We start from the raw sequence: 21,098 nt of genomic DNA, 5'->3' as shown, positions 1-21,098 counted from the left end.
ATATCTCTTAAGGGAAGCAGCTCAGATCCAGGAAAATGCTCTTTGCTTTAAAAACATGCACTGAAATCTTATCTGACTGCAGTACATGACACTGAAATATGAACTTTTCTATGACCCTGTTTAGCAGTGTTTGATCCCTGCACTCAGACAGACCTGATATGGTGACCAAGACATTTAGACCCTCCAGCACCTCCATCTGTTGGAAGCGTCGGCGAGTGATGAGGTTATAGACCTTTCCCTGACCACTGCGGTCCAGCAGCATTAGACCATTCTCAGTGCCAACCAACAGGTTCACACCTGAATATGCACAAACACAAATACACAAAACACAAGCCTTATTACTACGTAACATGACACGGTCACCACAAACAAAGCTTACACCGTAACCTAACCCGGTGCGACATGACAAAGTGACAAGCGATAAAAGCCATCTCTTCCATTTTAATCTGAGTTTCTATCCTAATCAGCCGTGACAAGCATACAATTTTGTCAATCACTCGGTTTCTACTTCTGCCGCATCCCTCTGGATAGCCCTGCTCACGAAAACTCGCTACTCATATATTTTTAACATTAAACATGAACAAGGAGAGGCTGATTGTGGGAGTTGCAAAACTTGTGAAATTATATGACAAATCCCTCAAGATCAACAAGAAAAACCACAAAAAGTATAATGAAGTCATGAAAATACAACTTAAGTCTTCTTAGTTTTACGTTCTTTAGTACAGTGTGTTGTGAGAGAACTCAACACACTGTTCCTATTGACTTTGATTTTGTTGCGCAGCGCAGCATTTTTGCTTTCAGTCTGGACAGAAAAACTCCTTGTTGCTGGAATCTTGTCAGATTGTGCCGGGCTTGGACACAATGTTAAGACTTAAGGCAATTAAAACAAAAAATGCTTCTGTTGTGAAATAGGTTTATATAGTCAGATAGGTAGAGAGAGGGTAATGTACCCCATAGAGCTGCACACAGGATCTCCGAGTTGAAGCGTTTCTTGTATTTGCGGATCTCTGGCGTGTCGCTGTGGGGTCTGATGTTGGTGGGGTTGACGTTAACAACAGAAATCTTGCGAGCCTCGTTCAGTTTGGCCTGTTCCTGACGCAAGAGCTCATTGGCAAACAAAGCTGCAGATGTGAGAAGACACAGAAGAATATTATATGGTTTGAAACAGGAAGCATTTCATTCAAACGATTACCTTCACAAGAACCAAATTCGACTGAACGCAAAATTATGAATTGAAATGGTTTTGATTCATTCAAATGTCCACAGTTTCTGAATCAGAATTCACAAATAAAATAAAAATTACGTGAAGAGCCATCCAAAGTAACTTTTCGTCAAAGTCTACCTTTAATTGTTTGCATACATTGATTTGATTTGTTATATGTTTACTTACCGGCAGCTGAGCTCTCATCATCATTGTCTGTGGGGGAGGTCGGATACACAAGCTGGTCCACAAAAGGAGTGAAGGAAGCTTTCGATGCATCGCCAAGCCCAAACTGATAAAACAACATTGTACCATATCAGCTGCAGTGAAAAGATTTAACACCAGACGTGCAGAACAAAAGGCAGTCTGGGTTTGGGGCTAAAAACACAATAGAAACACAATTCCTCTGTTTGGATAATAGATAGGACAGAAGATTTAAGCTCTGACTATGAATGAGCAGGCAATTTCAGACAAGCTGCCTATTCATAAATAGAATCAAGAGTTGGTCCAGATACAGTAAATCCAAGATTAGAGAGCAATATTACTAACAGAGTTTATTGTTATTATTATTATTTTTTAGGCCTTTTGGCAATTGTATTAATAGTGTAGTATATAGGGGACAGGAAATTAAAAGAAGCAGAAGGGGGAATAGGACTGGGACTTGAACTTGTTTGGCTCATGTGAGCGCCACAGCTCAAAGTGTAAGAGCATGTGCGATTACCACTAGGCCATGCCTACAACTGTTTTTTTCTTTTACTCTCATCATGTAATATACCTCATCCATAGAGTTCAGTTCCTGAGAATTGAGTCCAGTAGGAGTTCCTGATGGGGATTGGCTTTGCTGCAACAGGTCTGGCAGGTTACTGTGACCCGCGAAACCATTGCTATCGCCATGCCCCATGCGCTGCCTCTCATTGGTCTACACAGTGAAATGGACATCAATTAAAAGTGGGTACAAATAACTGTTTGTGTGTGTGTGTATAATATTTGATGTTGAAAGGAGAAAATACATGTGTATGGAGAATTTTTGAGAGATCTGGTAAATAACCTCTAATCTGACTGGCATGGAGTCTTACCTCTCTCATCCTTAGGGTACCATCTTTTGATTCATCATTGTAGGAGTCACCAAAAGAGTCATCTTGGGTGCTTGTGAAAGATTCATTATTCCCCTGAACAGAGGGCCTGAGTGAGACAAACACAGGAAACATGGGTTTCAGTTTAACAGATCAACATCAAACCCCACAACAGAATTAATTGACATTTTATTTATTTTTGCCTTTTTACCACAATGCTATTGATAGGAGGGCTGGGTTATACTGTATATATTTATAAAAATCAAATCTTGATATTTTCAGTCTTTTGATGATATACGTCTCTATGTTCTCTGATGTAGATGGAGTATAATTATGCTTTTTTTTTCCAGTCAGAGTATTTCGATCAAACACTTGTAACCAGGTTGATACAAAATGAAAAAATACAGTAGATATTTACAAAGCACCTCCTCTTTAATTATAAACAAGAACATTGCCATTTTTATGGCTTTTTAAAGTAGCAATTTGTCTGGAAAGAGATACCTTTATACCTTTATACAGTAAACCATTCATTTTGAGTGAAGAAAAAGATGATAGTTAAAATACTTAATTCTATCAGTTTTAAACAAAAACAGAATCACACCACACATATCCAGGGATCAGGATGTCACAGAAATTTGGGGAAGGTCTCTTTTGACTTGGTTTAGGAAGCAACCATCTTGCAACCATAGGAATGCCCTAGCAACACTCTAGTATCACCCTAGAAATCACCTCAAACACCCTGACATTGCATAAATATAAACAAGTGTCATAAAATCTTTTGACTTATTTATTCATCGTTGTGAAGAATCCAAATGCATTTTGACCAAATACAAGAGTAAGATTTGTTTTGCACTTTTTTGAACTCTTAGACGGGTCAAAAATTACCCACACATAATGAATATGGCATATTCTCCACTCTGTTTTTCACTAAATGTACACAAGATAGAATTAATTAAATATTTAATAGTTTTCATTTATATCCACCAATAATACAGTAATAAACAGCTATATCTATCTACATATATTTTTATTACACATTTTTATAAGGGCTGTCAATCAGTTAAAATTTTTAAATCAAATGAATTACATGGTGTCAATTCACAGTTTTCACATTTCAATATTTACTGAGGAATACCCCATAATAAAGATAATTGTGTATGATTAAAATAACAAATATCATATTTACTATTATTACATATTATTGTTATCCATATCATTGAACATAGCCAACCTTCCATCTGCACTATTTTTAATTGCTTTATGTCATCATGCGTAAAGACGGACGCTTTGATCTTCTTTCTTTGGTTGCGTCACATTTTACTAGTTTTCAACATCTCTAGTCATAAGCGCTGTTTTTAAGATGCTGTGTAAAGTTACAAATATTTTGAAACTTTAAAAAATGCATCTTGAGATTTTTGGATTCTGTTATTGGCTGTCTAGCTGTTTTTGAGTGCAAAAGCACATCTGGGGAAGGCTGTGCTGCCTGTTTATTTGATGAGGCACGTTGCCTGCACAGCTGGAGCACTGACTGCACAAAATTCACAAAAAACATCATGGAGGTACAATAAGCTTGAATAGCTTAGCTGAAAGGTAAATTCCTTATTACAGAATTTATGTATGTGTTGGAGGTGTGACTGCGTTAATTTCTTCAGGCTTTTTACCCACCATTTTATTAAATCACATTAAATTATCATGCTAATTTAAAAACACTAAAATTAAAGCACTAATTGTTATATATGAATAATGCCACATGAAGAATCGATTAATTAAAATTGACGGTTTGAACTGATTTCTTAAAATGAATCGAAATTACCAATCCTAGTCGCTGTGCTACTGAAATTTAAATCAGACACTTTTTAAACATTTCTTAATGCTCTCAAACTCAGAAGTTGAGAGATAGTGGAATTTGTCTTCTAAGTAATGTAATTTCAGTAGTGAGTCTTTAGGAAACAGGATAGCAACATAAAAAGCACAATAAAATCATTGCGATATTCACAATGTGGTCAAATGTCATAATTTGTGAATATTCAATATATCGCTCAGCCCTAATTGATAGGAATAGTAGAAAGAGAACAGGAAATGATGGGAAGAAATGGGGGAATGGGATCAAGAAATTATACAAGCCTGACTCAAACTCGAACCTTCTGCATGGACACCACGGCTCCTAAATAGGGATACACCGATACCACTTTCTCCGATACGATTCCGATATTGAAAATCTCAGTATCGGCCGATACGGTTTCCAAGCCAATACCAGTGTTGATTTTGCATAATCAGTTTAGAATATCTTTACATTATTGTGTGGAACTAATTGGGAGTACTCTTTAATTTGTAAAGAAACACAAACCTCTGACTACACATTATTTCAATATAAATGTATAGCCTATTAAAAACTTTATTGTTAACTAGTTTACTGGATAATGTAGCAGCAAAATTAACAGTAATTCCAGTCTTCAAGTCTTCAGTAGGAAAGAAACCAGTGTTTTATTTTTTCCTTTTTTTTCCTTTTTTTCCAAAAAATTTTTCAACTTGTATCTGGACTTTAAAGTATTCAAATCTCTTTTTTGTTCAATTTAGTTGTAAGACATCAGTCCACTTTTCATTCACACAGTTATTTTTTTGGAACCCATTCAACTTAAATATTGTAAACAAATACTAATGATGACAATAATAATAATAATAAATTGTTATATTATTATTATTGACTTTTAATTTTAATTTTAAATACAACAGTAATATATTTAAATCGTGCACTTTTTAAACCCTCAGGCTTTTATTTTGACATTCTGAACTCTCCAGGAAGTCCTGTATGTGTCGGTTTGTAGGCAAGTTCACAGTAGTTTAATTTGCTTCTTATTCAAATTCTGGTAAAATGCACCTCCAGTGCCATTCTAAATGCATATTATAAGTGAACCAAACTATTGAGCATCTACGTACATCTGAGATGCTCTTCTTGAGTAGCCCTCAATATTTGTGTCAACAGAGCAGCACCACTCACTAACACGCTGGTGCTGCGCATACTATATATTTACTTATTAAACACAGCCTTTTGTGATTCACAGAGCTATCGCACATCTTCAAGTGGCTTTGAATAAAATGCACGAGTCATATGAACTGCTTTAATGGTGTTTTTATGGTTCTTTCATGTCATTTTTGGAGTTTGACAGTAACGAACATGACTAACACACAGTATTGGATTTGGATCGTGCTCGTCGGACCGATACCCGATCCGTCTAAAAGCTTCAGTATCGGAGCTGATACCGATCCAGGTATCGGATCGGTGCAGCCCTACTCCTAAACACAATGAATTATCAGGAACAAGAGAAAACTGGAGGCATGTGTGCTTACATGATCCGGGGTATGTCACTGACGGGCACCGTGCCATCATGCCCCATGTTCTCACCATCCTCATCCTCACTGCTCTCAGAGTCCTCACTAGAGGAGGAATAGTCAGTCAGTTTAAGGGGTGGCCGGGTGATCTCATCTATCCGCAGCTCCCTCAGTTCTTTAGCCAGGGCAGTCAGATCCTGAGAGAAACAGAGAGAGAGAGAGAGACTGATTAGTAATAAGGGTCATTACAATTGTAACTCAACAGTTGCAAAACCTTTATTAGGGGTTTGCTCAAGTAGAAGAGAGATTCAATTAAAGACAGGACACCTATATGACAATATGAAAATGAATGACGCAATGAAAGTGTTCACTAGTCCATATACTTTTGTCCATGTACTGTATGTTCCCATTCTCTAACTTAATAAAAACAGCAAGAACAAAACACTGAAACAATTGAACCAATTCAATTTGTATTTCTACATTCATGTTAAGGTCATCTGCATTTGAACCATAATCCCAACTCTAGGGCCAACACAAGGATGGCCCCTAATGAACCTTGGTTGCAATGGAAACAGCGAGGCTCCCTAAAAGTGGCTGGGGTTATTTGTGTTGGGGCGAGAGAACCTGTGCCAGACAGGGAATGACACACACACACACACACACACACCGTCCACTGACTAAGCCACTGCCCATCACGGAATTTTACTGTGTTCCATGGACTTATTTATTGATTTATTCACCATTTTTTTTGTTTTGTTGTGCAAATGTGTTATCCGTCCTATTTATAGGTTTTTCATTTTAACTCATTCTTATGTATTTATTCAAAGATTTTGTATTTAAGAATGGGGAGGTGGGGGTTAATTTTATTTAAATAATGGTATGTTCCAGTTGGAAAAGGCGGGAAAATTTCCCTATTTAACCCAGCCACCACTAGAGGGAAGACAAGATGGATGACGAGTGTTTGAGCACATGGACAAGGTTGCTAGCGCTGCTTGAGCATTCTCCTTGTCACCCCACTGTTGGATGTCAGCACGGTGACAGGTTCCAGAGGATGAGTTCCCTGGCATGGAGTGTCGGCTGATGGAGCGACTAGGATGCCAGGGAGGACTCAACCATGGGATGGGAGACTGCAACACTAATTGGATGGTTGAGGATCTTGGGCATTGTTGAGAGTGCCCTCAGAGTCTCTGGGGACTTTGTGCTGTCATGGCTGACTGTGCTGACACTTGATTATAGTGTCAGTTTTAAGGGGTGTGTGATGGTGAACCTGTGGAGCAGTCTCCCAGCACGAATTTTACTGGGTTCCATGGACTTATTTATTGTTTTACTCACCATTTTGCAATATTTCTTGGGGTTTTGTTGTGCAAATGTGCTATCCATCCTATTTATAGGTTTTGTTTTTAAACTCCCATTTTAACTCATTCTTATGTATTTATTCAAAGATTTTGTATTTAAGAATGGAGAGGTGAGGGTTAATTTTATTTAAATAATGGTATGTTCCAATTGAAAAAGGAGGGAACATTTCCCTATTTAATCCAGCCCACTAGAGGGAAGACAAGATGGACAACAAGTGTTTGAGCACATGGACAAGGTTGCTGGCGCTGCTTGAGCGAAATATACTCTGGCCTCTATAATTGAGGGAGGGGAGTTGGTACTGTTTTAGTACCTAAAACAGGTCTAGCTTTTAAACTGTTTTTTATTTTTTTTTATGTAACCTTGGTTTATGTTAGCTTTTAAACACTTATTATTTGCACATTTTGCACCTGGATTAAACATCTTTTTGAAATGCCATTCCTTGTCTCTGGTGTGATTCTGCTTGTGACCGCTCCGGTCCCATCACACACTGGCAATACCCATTAGGTGAGAAAGTTTTGAGGGTGAAAGAGGACAAGTTTTTTTCAAGTCAGACAAGAATTCCCACAGCCTTCTGCCAAGAAACCTTTAGAATAATAGCGATAAAGGGAGAGAAGAAAGATTGAGAGAGACAGAGAGAAAAATGGACAGGGGTGTTACTATCCTTATCTATGGCTTTCTAGCCATGACTGAGGTTATGATGACAGGATGGGGAGAGAGAGAGAGAGAGAGAGAGAGACACTTGCAAAGCTGGAGCTGGTTAATGCAGATTGTAGGTCAAACAGCTAATTATGTCGACAGCTCTAGTTCTCTGTTTAAACATTCATCACATCACAGAGACTTCCCAGTCTTCTTTTCTGAATGTACTAAGCATAAGCTTCCTCAAGAAAATACTTAAAAGGTCTCTGAGCCAAAACAGCTCATAGAGAAACAAACCAGCCATTTAAAATAAATGCATTCAAATAAATAAAAATATAAGACTTGGCTCTGAACAGATGTAGAAAGTATCCTTTTGATCTCTCTCTGAGGCTTGAATAATCTAAACATGTTCACATCTAGAAACAGCTGGAAGATTATCTGCAGGTCACTGGGAGCCAAGAAAAGTGTGAGTGGTGAGGTTTGAGGTGGGCTATATGCTGGCACCACCATGGTCTCACACTGTATTGACTCTCTATTGAAGCTTATGACCTTTTAGCAGAACTGTTAAGATAAGCGCAACCAGCCTTGTTTTGTCGCATGTGAAGCTAAACAGTCTCAAAGCATTCAGACCAATTCACTTTCAGTGCCTAGACATTACACTGCGTGCCCAATTATCAGGCAAACTGTATTCCTCTGGATTAATTTTATTGTTGAACAAACACAATGCTCTCAGTCAATCCAAAATGTTACTGAACCTCAAACCTGAACGTTTAACAAAGAAAAAGTGAGTTTTGTCTTTCTCAGGGGAATATACAAGTGTGCACAATTATTAGGCAACTATTAGTGTGCACAATTATTAGGCAACTAAATTACAAAAATAATTTCTCCCAACTCAATTGTTTATTCTCAATTTTTAGAGCAGGTGCAACAAATAAGTAATACAAATTTTTGGCCTTTCAAAAATATTCAGTGACCAATATAGCCACCCTTCTTTTCAATAACTGCCATGAGCCTTACATCCTTGGAGTCTGTCAGTTTCTTGATCTGTTCATGATCAACTTTTGCTGAAGCAGCAACCACAGTCACCCAAATGATGTTCAAAGAGGTGTATTGTCTTCCCTCACTGTAAATCTCACGTTTGAGAAGGGCCCACAAGTTCTCAGTAAGATTTAGGTGAGGAAGGGGGCCGAATCATTATTTGGGCATCTTTGAGGCCCTTGCTGGCTAGCCAAGCAGTGGAGTACTTGGATGCATGTGATGGAGCATTGTCCTGCATAAAGATCATGGCCTTCTTGAATGCTGAGGCTTGAAGAAAGTACCTTCCAGAAACTGGCAGTAGGTTTGAGAGTTGAGTTTCAGTCCATCTTCAGCTCGAAAAGGTCCAACTACCTGATCCTTAAATGATAGCAGCCTATACCAGTACCCCTCCTCCACCTTGCTGGCACCTGAATCGAAGTGGTACCCTGTGGCCATTAGTGATCCAGCCATGGGCCCATCCATCTGGTCCATCAAGATTCACTGTCATTTCATCTGTCCATAAAACCTTTGAAAATTTCTTTGACCAATCTTGATGCTTCAACTTGTGAATATATTCAGTGGTGGTCGTGTTTCAGCCTTCTTGACCTTGGCCATGTCTCTGAGCCCTTGACACCTTGTACTTCTGGACACTCTAGGTAGGTTGCAGTTCTGTGATATGGTAGCATTGGAGGATAATGGTTTCCTGGTAGCTTCACGTTTAATTCTTCTCAAGTCTTTTGCGGTTAATTTGCACCTTTTCTTCTCCATGCGTTTTTTGCACCCCAGTTGACTATTCGCAACAAAACATTTGATTGTCCGGTGGTCACGCCTCAATAATTTAGCTATTTCAAGAGTGTTGCATCTGTCTGAAAGGCATTTTACAATATTTTACTTTTCAATGTCAGTAAAATCTCTTTTAGGCCCATTTTACCTGAGGTAATGAAGCTGCCTAATAATTATGCACACCTTGATATAAGGTGTTAGTCACTTTCGCCACACCCTCCCTCATTAAACAAATACATACCAACTGAAAATGATTGAATCCAATAAGCATTCAAGTTTATATGGTTTGGAGTTGGAAAATGTGCATGGAAATAATGCTAAGATTAGAATACTCACTTGCCTAATAATTGGGCACGCAGTGTATAAGTGAACACATGTGGAAAGCTAGCCTTCAGGAAGGGACACACAGCAATATAACCACCGAAACTTTTGGCCTTGAAATGTTCAACTGTGTGCATGTACAGAGGTTGTTTAATCTAGAACTGTGTTCAGAAGTCACAACTACATCCAAAAAGAAGTAAAAAGACCTTCAAGTAAGGAGAAAGTTCGATGATTGAACAGAGGCGTGTCTATTGAGATAGGAAATAAAGAAGGGCAAGAACATGTTTAAGGGCTGTAGGGATGAACTCACCGCAGGTCGACTGGGTTTGTTGAAATCTTTGTCTTCCTCCTCACTGGGCTTAGAGGTCTCCTGTGATGCCACTGGAGAGCCGTCTGATTTACCAGAGCCTGAAAAACACAGACAGACAGAAAGATCAAATTAAAAGACAGACAAAAAGAATGAAAGACAGACATACATAAGGACACACAGAACGATAGACAGACAGAAAGACAAACAGACTGACAGAAAGACAAACGGACAGAGCGAAAGACAAACAGAGAGACAGAAAGAACGAAACAGACAGGCAGACAGGATGAAAGACAGACAGGCAGAACGAACAACAGGCAGTCAGACATATCGAAAGACAGGCAGTCAGACAGGCCGAAAGAAAGACAGACAAACAGAATGAATGAAAGACAGAACAAAAGACAGTCAGACAGAATGAAAGACAGACAGTCAGACATATCAAAAGACAGACAGACAGAATGAAAGACAGACAGTCAGACATATCAAAAGACAGACAGACAGAACGGAAGACAGACAGACAGACCAAAAGACAGACAGACAGACCAAAAGACAGACAGACAGACCAAATGACAGACAGACAGACAGGATGAAAGACAGACAGACAGACAGAATGAAAGAAAGACAGGCAGTCAGATAGAACGAAAGAAAAACAGACAAACAGAATGAAAGACAGAACAAAAGACAGTCAGACAGAACGAAAGTCAGACAGTCAGACATATCAAAAGACAGACAGACAGACAGACAGTCAGACATATCAAAAGACAGACAGACCAAAAGACAGACAGACAGACCAAAAGACAGACAGACAGACCAAATGACAGACAGACAGACCAAATGACAGACAGACAGACAGGATGAAAGGAAGACAGAGACAGAATGAAAGACAGACAGATAGATAGACAGACAGATAGATAGACAGACAGACAGACAGAACGAAAGAAAGACAGGCAGTCAGACAGAACGAAAGAAAAACAGACAAACAGAATGAAAGACAGAACAAAAGACAGTCAGACAGAACGAAAGACAGACAGACAGACAGTCAGACAGACAGTCAGACAGACCAAAAGACAGACAGACAGACCAAAAGACAGACAGACAGACCAAATGACAGACAGGATGAAAGGAAGACAGAGACAGAATGAAAGACATACAGATAGACAGACAGACAGACAGAACGTAATAGACAGACAGACAGAACGAAAGAAAGACAGGCAGTCAGACAGAACGAAAGAAAAACAGACAAACAGAATGAATGAAAGACAGAACAAAAGACAGTCAGACAGAACAAAAGACAGTCAGACAGAACGAAAGACAGTCAGACAGAACGAAAGACAGACAGACAGACAGTCAGACATATCAAAAGACAGACAGAGAGAACAAAAGACAGACAGACAGGATGAAAGGAAGACAGAGACAGAACGAAAAAAGAGACAGACAGAACAAAAGACAGACAGAACAAAAGAGACAGAATGAAAGACAAACAGAATGAAAGATAGACAGACCAACAGACACAGATAACTAAAAACATGCATTGGCCACATGAGCACAAAGGCTCAATGTGCACCAACCACTAAGCCATGGATCTGACACAGTGTTTTTTTTTTTTTTTTATCTAAACAATTCAAGTGCCCAAAACAGGCAACCAAAGCTTCCACTGTCATACTATAGAGTATACTGCCTTCTCTCTAGAGAATGACTGCAGATCTGACAAGGCAAACAGAGTGGAACAGAAGCACAAAAATAACCGGGATAGAGTCTGAAAGAGTGCCAGCTCCTTCAGTCCCGTGGAGGGTGTCAGATGTGAGGCATGCTGGGAGGCTGAGGCAGACTTATGCATCAACACCAGTCACTCACAGCACACCATGACTATTTACACTGACTCCAAAATACACTCTAAATAAGCATTTTAAACAGAGATGTGCTCAACCTCACTATGGGGTGGTGCGTAAAGGCAAAACAGTCTAATGTACGTGAACACAGACACTTATAGCTACGCAAGCTCTATTTTGTGTGTGTTGCATTCCAATTTCAAGGATGTAAACAATAACAAAGGAATTAGAACGCTTCTGGCCTGGGAGCACTTTCGATATCATTACTGGTTCCTTTAAATAAGGCTCTGAGTTAACATATTTCTCAAAGAACACCAAACATTTACCTGAAGTGATTTATCCAGATGTGTTGTTGATACTGAGCGTCTACATGAGAAAGGTAAAGAAATTGTATGGTAGTTTCTATGCTCACAATTATTATCGGGAATATTGGATCACTCCTATTATAATCAATAAGCCATTCAATAAAGCTGTCTGCGTGGACCTGTGGACAAGTTAAGGATTTATTTTTTTGTGTTCCTAATTTGCAAGTCATTTTGGATAAAGGTGTTTGCTAAATGGCTAAATTTAATGGAAAATTAATAGCGCAGCTTCATTCATTATAATGGGGGCGATCTAAAGTAACTTTTAGAGCTCTACCTATCAAACTTTATGGAGCATAAATTCTGTTCGCCTACCATAGATAAGACGTGCTGAAGTTGTTAGTACTACATGTATCCAGCTGTCTTGCTTCAGTGCAGCGGTTCTTGCATTTTTTCAGAGATCTAAACACTTTCATTTCTGTTAGTTCCAGGCATCCAGGGAGCATCCAGCCACCGAACAACATGGTCCACATTTTAATAATAACATTTTATGACATTCGTGTCAACATTAGTAACATTAATTGTGTTAGTCACTATGAATTAAGTGCCTCCCGCTGTTGTTTTGAATGAGTATGACAACTAGGAGGAAATGTTCAAGGAACAAAGACATCACTTCCTTAAACCAATGAATAGTCCTTGAAATGGTCTATAGTCAAATACTGAATTCGCAGAGCAACATTTTAAAGAGACTATTGCTGAGCAAGTAAGTTCAAGTCAATGTATTTATAGCAACTTACCTGAATAACAAGACATTTGGTTTTATGTCACAAACTTTTGAGGATAACTCTATCGCCCCGTTGAGCACTGAGGTTTGTTACCACCAGAGAAACGCAACCACATTACTTTAAACGGACCAAACACTGGCAATGCGTTGGCCAAGTTCTCAGGTCTGCATTCACATTCTTGCTTAAAATATGTTTATAGCCTACTGGTTATGGTTAAGGGCTGTTTACAGAAAGGGTTGTTTTTCTATCCCCATTAGGAGCGAGTCATGAGTCATCAAAATTGTGCCCTTGATTAAGATTGCATTCTAGAATTTAAAAAAAGAAGAGCAATCTATTAAGTTTACTGCATTCAGCTGAAAAAAATGTATGAATGACCTGAACAACATACAACAAGTTAGAGAAGACCAGCCCTTTTCAAAAGTCCACATACTGCAGGAAGTTAACTCAAGATGACGCCTTGGTTAATAATAAAAAATAAATAAATTAATAGATATTAAATAAATGGAAAAAAGCTGAATTCTTTTCACTTGAAACAGCAAGTTCTTAACTGAAAAAGCTTGTAGACATACAAAGCCCTTTACTCACATGTTGAAAAGGCTGAGGGGTCTTACCTCTAGGCTGGTTCCTCTCACTAGATCCTGGATGGGAGCCACCCTGAGTGCTAGGTGTGCTGGAACTGGATGAGCTGTTACTGCTGGTTCTCTGCAAAGCCACGTCCAGGGACAATTCTGTCCTCCTCAGGTCTGGATTACTGTATAGTTCAACACAGAAATATATAGTCAATGCTATAATCCACCAACACAAAGTTTGGGGATCTGGCAGAGTGCTCACCTGGTGCATATGAGCTGAGAAGCTGCTCTCCCCCCTCCACCTGATTCTCCATTCCCTGGAGAGATCTTCCTCACCAGAGCTGGGGAGATAGAGGTGGTCCGCTGAGGCACCTGGGTAGTACCGGACAACTTTAATCAAAAGCATAAATGACTAAATGTCAGAGAGATACGGGATCATAGCATGATTGCCACAAATCCATCCCCCTTCAAAACAAAGAATGGCAAAGAGTGCAATTTTGGATATCTCAGCTAGTTCTACATCTATATGAATCTAAACACATTCAAATTCTTTACAGTATATTAAAGGTGCACTCAGTATGCACTGTCATTGCCATTTTGATGAAAGACAAAAACTGCCATTAGGATGATCCGGCAGTGGAATGAATATGATGTTCTCTGGAAGATGCTGGCGTTTGAGGCAAGTTCCCCAGATATTTGTTCTTATTCACTCAATCAACTTGCAAGACTTGGCAGGTCATGTAATCTCAACATGGCAGCCACCATCAGGGGGAAAACTGCCTCTAGGACCCTGATTTGAAGAAGTCTTCATCCCATGTGAGTGTACATTTTAAATTATTTGTTTTCAAAAGACATAAAACATCTTTAAAGTAGAAAAGCATTACTTGTTGCATCTTTAAGCTCACTGCTCTAATCGTTCTGACCTTGGGAGGAATGTCCTCTTCTCTCAGCCAGGGGGAACTGCGGTCAAATTTCTCCTCACGGCTGGGTGCTCGGGGGGCCGCAGGGGGCATCTCTGAAGTCGGGTCAGAGTTCTGGCGTGGCATCTCAGGCCGATGGGACACCAGGCTCTCCTGGAAGGCTGAAACACCCTTGGCAGACTGGTCATGCACAGACTGAGAGACTGACATAGAGGTGCTGTGGGATCTCACAGGAACCAAATGAGCCATCTGAAAGAATGAAAAAGCAACCAATGATTAGATGGTAAAAAAAAATTATAGCTCTGTCCCAAAACTTAGTGAATTGCCTCTAAGGGGCCTTTTAGACTGAACATGTTCTTATGCTAAAAAAAAAAAAAGCTAAATGTAGTGTAACAAGTATAACAGAACACAGATGTCTCAAAACATGTTTTAAAGTTTAAGTTATTTTTAACTTGACACGGCATATAAAAAGCATGAAGCTCCTGCAAGAGACGCTGAAAAAACAGCGAGACGAGGCACAACAGTCAAAGACATAAACTGAAAAACAACACAGAGAGACGCAAAAATGTGTTAGGACCCGTAGGCAGTGTTTAAGCTGTCATGGAACCTCATAGGTGACTGATTTGGAACACACAAATAGCGCTCTCCACTGGAGACTCAACCTGCAATAAGAGTCTGATGTTAGCATGTTGCTAAGCTAACAGCACAATATTCTGAACATAAAAGCACAGCACTCACAAACACTAGGTAAAAATTGTTTTATTTACACTGAACTACGTTTTATAGCTACTTTTTAATATTCAATGAAATGTAATTTTATGATAAATGAACATTTCTCACACCTTGTCCGACACTTGTATTTTTGCTTGAGCAAGGTACCTTAGAAGGCAGCAAAATTATAATGGCTACCTTTTGAAACAGCCTTCACATCAGGAGCATACCTATAAAGCCTTAAAACGCAGCCTCCATAGACAGCTCACTAGGTTTTGGAAAACAGCCTACAATATGTTCGTCTGTCGCAGTCAAAACACTAAATAGCCTAATCAGTGTGTGGAGTAAGGCAACAGTCGATGTGTCATATCTGGCCATGTCCACATTTACCATAATAAATACAAAAATTGTGCTTGGACCAAACAGCTAAATGAAGTTATACAGTACCTGAGGCTCCACAGGACGGTGGATAGGAGGAGTCCGTGCCGGCTGCATACCCCCACTGCTAAAGGACTCTGAACGTGGTGGAAGGGAAGGATCGGAGATACGGTTGGCCACTTTATGCTGCAGGGCTGGAGAGCTTTGGCGGTTAAGTTTGGAGCGCTCCTCAACCTTCATGAATAATAAAAAGATAGAGATCTATCACCAAACGCTCATTGCAAAGTTAATCATTAGAAACTATGACATCATCTGAAAAAGAATAGCACTATTAAGTATACTGCATTAGGCTGAATTAGCTGTTGCATGTTGATCAGGTCATTCATACAACGATCGGTTAGAGCAGCACCTTCTAAAAGCCCCTCTAAGAACAGAGCTGGCAGAGAAATTGATGACCTTTGAAAAGTAAAAAGATAGCAAAAATTCCAATTAAGTTCAATGAATAAAGAATCTGCTTTGGCAATAGAAAAAGCAAAGATGTGAGATGCTGCTTGGTAAATGTCTTTCAACTTGATTAAAGACTTGAGATCCTATCTCATTTCTATAAGTATATGTGGTACAATTAAATTAATTAAATTAAAATGAGTGGTAACCAAAAAAAGGTTACCACTAATTTTTATAAAAACTTTTATTTGTATTCATGAGATGTGGAATGTGTGACTGTTGGAATGACTAATATGTGAAGTACTCTATTCTCTTCTTTCAGTGTCTCACAACTTGAGGCCATCTTGTTGCACTAACAGATTCTTTCAGAAGAACAGAAGCTAAAGAGAGACATTAGTTAACCATCCCAGAGTCTCAGAGATGCAGAATCCTACTGTAGACATTAAAGGGGAGGAAGCAAGTCAAATTTGAAAAGGAATCAGAGGTTAGTGTAAAGATGAATGGCAGTTTGCTCAGGAGGCATGATTCCACTATGTCTACAATCAAAATAATTTAGGTTAATTAAACAGCATTTTAAATGGCAAGTAAATGACTTGTCATTGGTTGTATAACTGTGTGGTTAAGTATGACCATGACTAATTAATGACTATACTGGTTGCTAGGCAAGTTTTTATTGTTAATGTTTCGCTTTTATTCTTAATCTTAGATAAATGTAGGAATCAATTAGGTTTTCCAGAAGTTCTTTGCAAAGATGTCAAAACTGCATTCCAGAAAACTGAGCACTTCCCAATGTATTAAACACACAATGTTGTATACAGGGTCCAAAACTAATGGCTGCCAAGCGCCAAAAGAGAGTAAAATTGTCTTGTAAAAAAGTATGAGAAAAAAGTTGCCTGCCAGTGACCGCTAACTTTAAAAGGAACTGTTAAGTGACAGGAGTAATCCCACCCCTTCACTATGGGTTTACCCCAGTCTCTTCAACTGAAACAAACATTTTTAAATAAAATGGTAAGAATTGACAGTTACCTGAACTGTTTGCCACTATTATACAATTAAAAAACAGCTAAATAATCCCACTGTCATAACAAATCATAAAAATATATATTTTTAATAATAATAAAAAAGCACAATACGGTTTCATGGCCAGTAAGAAATATTTATGGTTGATAAATTGTGTCAATTCACTCACCATTGGCAGGTTTGGCAGAAAAGTTTGGACCCCGTTTGTCAAAGCTGATGCACTAAGGTTACTGTAGTCCATTGTTCTAATTTTCAACATTTCCCAAAACTGTCTCATTTATTTGTCTCATTGTCTTAGTATAGTATACGAGAAGTTCACCACATGCCACCTTGCGAGAGAAAAGAGAGCTCCATCACCAACAGGCAATGCACTCAGAATCACCCAGCAAATGGACTGGACTGCATCAAAAGCTAAAGCTTACACAAACACGGAGGACATCCAGACAGCGTGGTGGGCCATCTGAAGGGGCTGAGAATCAGGATCAGGGCGAGACAAATGACAGAGGGACTTGAATGATGTCATTGATGAGTAAGAGCCAATAGGATGGGAATGGGAGGGGCTTAACACTAGCAGAGGTTGTGAAGTGGTTTGCCGCTCTTGAAATTATCTTGATAGTTCTGCATCTAATTACTTAAAATTACATTTAAAAAACATTTAATACATGCCTTTTTTTTACACTTATATCCACTGTGAAGCATTATACTTTGTGCATACTGTCTGTAATAGCATCGATCAGTGGCCTAACTAAAGCAGCTCTAAAGCAGTAAAATTATGCCATTTAATGAGCAAATCACTGAAACATTTAACAAAAGAACTGTGGCAATATAAAGCTATTTACATCTATTTACAATTATTGCAGACCACCTCATTTAAAGAAGGGCCTGATCGTCATCATGTAGGGGGGAGATAATGGGGAGCCTACAGGGGAAAAGAGGGTGGTGGAGTTGCGGCAGCTACTGGGGGATGAAGACCTAGAAGAAGTAGGACTGCTTTTGGGTGAGCTGCGAGGAGAAAGCCCAATCCAGTTCAATACAGAACGAAGTGGCTCTGCCATGTTGGACTTTTTAGAGAGCTTTAGGCGGACATTAAAGAAGCCCTCCCGTCCACAAGACTTGGAGCGCCAAATGGGTTTCAAACTCTGCCTGAGAAGGTCCGCTGAAGCGGATGAAGACAGGTCCAGAGCAGAGGAGCTGCGTTGCGCATGAACTGAATCTTCTGAACTGAATGTTACGAGAGGCAGGGCCCACTGGCATTGTGGTACAGCCAAGAGTTGCTTGCATGGCACAGAGTTGGAACGGTGCTCTCTTGCCTTTTGTTGTCGGAGGGAGCTCTCCGGGGCTGACTTGGACAGCTCACACTCTTCCACTGTGATCAGGCACTCATGGCTAACAGAAAATCTTGGGAACAGCTCTTCATAATCAAGTACATCTAACCTACGGCAAGGTGAGACTGAGGCCTTGCGGCGCTTCAACCTGGCACAGGCCAGGTTCTCAGAACTAACCGCTTTAGTGATCGCAGGGTTGGGCTTGCGTCCGCGAGCCTCCTGCCCAGCCTTCTGGGAGGGCTTGAGCTGACAGACCTGCTGACTTATGTTCTCTCGACTGTCTCGCTGGCCTGAGACCTGGATGGAGGGCTGTGCAGACAGCCTCTGCTGCTGTAAATGCTGCATGACCTGTTTGCGAATTAAGGGAAGCTGGTTAGCGGGGGCAGGGGGGGTCCTGCAAGGGGTTTTCCGCTGACTGGAGGGGGATGAGGAAGGCTTGTTGTTGATTGGTTGGTTGATCTGTTTACGGGGCCGGCCTCGGACCTGAAACAGTGAGTCAAGAGGTTTTGGTCAACACATTTAAGTTGGTCAGACAAGACAAAAAGATATCCTTAGGAAAGCAAAAACAAAACCAGACCAACAAATCAAAAGAGCTCCAGTGACGCATCGTATTTTACAGATATAAAGTCGCCCCTGTTCAAAATTGCAAAAAAACACAGATGGCAGAGGCCAAATGCAACCTGACTGAGGTTTCATTTGGTAGGCATTGGGACCCAGCAGAAGCTGTCTTCCCTTCATCATGTCAAGTCGCGCTCCGTTAAGATTATCTTGAGATCTATGCATCAGATCAAGTTGTACTTGGGCTCGTTTTAATCCTAAGCATCAGCTTTATGTTATCGTGTGTAACAGTTTTCCATATTCAGTTTGTTTCATGAAAAAAAACACAACAAGATAGCCACATCTGTTTATAACATATAACTCTATGCTGTATACAAATAAGCAGCTTTTAGTCAGTGAGTAAAACAATATGCTTGTTGTATTCTTCTCATTCATTAACTTTAACGACTGTCAATCACGGATATTTCTGATATTTGCAACCCTATTTGCTAAATACTAATTTCGGATGATGAAAAAACTCAATTTATATTCTGGAAAATATGGTAATAGCATCAAATATAATATCCGGGTTCCCACACTTTTGAACAATTCATTTTCCACATTTCCATAACCTTTCCAGTCATTGATGATTACTGGATAAGTATCTTTTAGAAATCATTTCAAAGACATTGCTGGGTGGATTCCCATTTGCATGTCCAGTACCAATCTTTGAAATTAATAGATTTAAAAGGATAGTTCACCTACATGCAGATGAACATTCTGTCATGATTTACTCAAGCTCAAATTGTTTTAGACTTATATGACTTACCAACACAAAATGAGATGTTAGGCAAAATGTTCGGGACTGACAGCCTCAGTCACCATTTACTTTTATTGCATCTTTTTTCCATATAATGAAAGCAAAAGGTAACTGAGGCTAAAACTCTGCCCAACATCTCTTTTTTTGTAATTCACAGAAGAAACTATTTTTTTCCAGGCCTGAAAATCACAATTTCAAAAAGTTTTCTGTGGGAACCCTGTAATACGGATTCCTTTAATCATAATTGTGGTATAATTTGACTGAAGACTCTGGTGGCCATTTTGTTGATGTGCTAGGACAAAAAACACAAACAAAAAAAAAGTTAATCTGTCCAATTTAATTTGGTGTAATCTGGATCAGCATTGCTGGATTTTTGGCATTCCCAGACTGACCTCAATGAGCTGGTGACCCTGAAAAGTGTGCTGAAATATATTCCTGCAGAATAAGGCAGCACTGCCGTGCTGAAATAATGGACTAATAAAGTCACTGAATTCATTAATTTTTGAATCTGCTCTGTTACCTCTTTGGCCCAGGCTGGTTTGTCACTGGGGTTGGCGGCATCTTTGTAATGGTAGAGTTGCTTCTTCTCTGCAGGTCTTGGGTCTTGCTGTTGCCGTTGATGTTGGAGAGAGACGAGGTACGCCCTCTCTTGATGCAGCTGTCTCTGTAATCTCTCTGCCTGTCTCTGTTCCTCCAGCTGTTTATGTTTGTACTCCTGAACACAGAGTGTGAAAAAAGAGAGACAATGATAGTTAAAGATAGAGAAACCCTTTAATAGCTAATCTGAGACTCCACACAAGGGCCATGCAATAATGGATTGAAATACAATACCACAAAAGCATAATAACACTTGGCACATGCTTGGCTGTACATCAACACATATACACATACAAAACATGCACATGCTGGATCATTTAAGGCGTATAGCTCAAAACAAACAGGTAGAGGCAAAGGTTGTGCTCCTGATCTATAATCCATATTTACTGCACTACACACTCAGATGTGTGCCACCATCCTGTGCCAGGCATATGTTCTGCATGTGTGGCACAGAACTGGGACAGTGCTACTTTAGCTACAGACGAGAAAAAAAAAAAAAAAGAACCACTTTCCTTTACATCTCCTGTATGACTTGCTCAGTTAGGTTTGAAGCTAATGAAAAAAGCTACCTAGAAAATAGACTACACTGCAGTTTTCACTCTCCCCCCTTCTCTATTTCTTACTCTCCCTAGTGGCTTCAAAGAAAAGCAAGTTTTATAGAATCTTTTTGGCCTCTTTTAAACAGCAAAATTCTCCTACTCCCATGAGAGCAGAGAAGGAAAGGAACACCTGCTTCAGTCTGCTGCACCTCTCATAGCTTCATTTAAAATGCCAAATGCAAAGCACTGTACAGGAACAAATGCTTTAATTTACTGAGATTAGAAAAGCTTTGATGTG

The 21,098-nt window shown here is 39.5% G+C and overlaps 1 protein-coding gene across 7 annotated transcripts in view; it reads right to left on the bottom strand.

Moving 5' to 3' along the window:
• Positions 1-21,098, bottom strand: part of LOC127441510 (traf2 and NCK-interacting protein kinase-like) — a 143,086-nt gene that overhangs the window by 7,679 nt on the left and 114,309 nt on the right. For 2 of the 7 annotated variants that reach the window (XM_051699024.1, XM_051699026.1), the window contains 13 exons: positions 20,185-20,379; positions 18,485-18,790; positions 15,588-15,752; positions 14,433-14,678; positions 13,772-13,899; positions 13,552-13,691; positions 10,028-10,125; positions 5,623-5,801; positions 2,278-2,383; positions 1,977-2,120; positions 1,391-1,493; positions 951-1,121; positions 154-297 (listed from right to left, as the gene is read on the bottom strand). In XM_051699024.1, coding sequence (XP_051554984.1) covers positions 154-297; positions 951-1,121; positions 1,391-1,493; positions 1,977-2,120; positions 2,278-2,383; positions 5,623-5,801; positions 10,028-10,125; positions 13,552-13,691; positions 13,772-13,899; positions 14,433-14,678; positions 15,588-15,752; positions 18,485-18,790; positions 20,185-20,379 — 2,125 coding nt within the window. The remainder of the gene's footprint in view (positions 1-153; positions 298-950; positions 1,122-1,390; positions 1,494-1,976; positions 2,121-2,277; positions 2,384-5,622; positions 5,802-10,027; positions 10,126-13,551; positions 13,692-13,771; positions 13,900-14,432; positions 14,679-15,587; positions 15,753-18,484; positions 18,791-20,184; positions 20,380-21,098) is intronic. The other 5 variants (XM_051699027.1, XM_051699029.1, XM_051699028.1 and 2 more) reach the window with 3 other exon arrangements.

The sequence above is a fragment of the Myxocyprinus asiaticus genome, chromosome 5, assembly GCF_019703515.2.
Source record: "Myxocyprinus asiaticus isolate MX2 ecotype Aquarium Trade chromosome 5, UBuf_Myxa_2, whole genome shotgun sequence".
In the NCBI taxonomy this organism is placed as follows: Eukaryota; Metazoa; Chordata; class Actinopteri; order Cypriniformes; family Catostomidae; genus Myxocyprinus; species Myxocyprinus asiaticus.
Note: the sequence above shows the minus strand (reverse complement) of the source record. Positions and strands in the feature narration are given on the sequence as shown.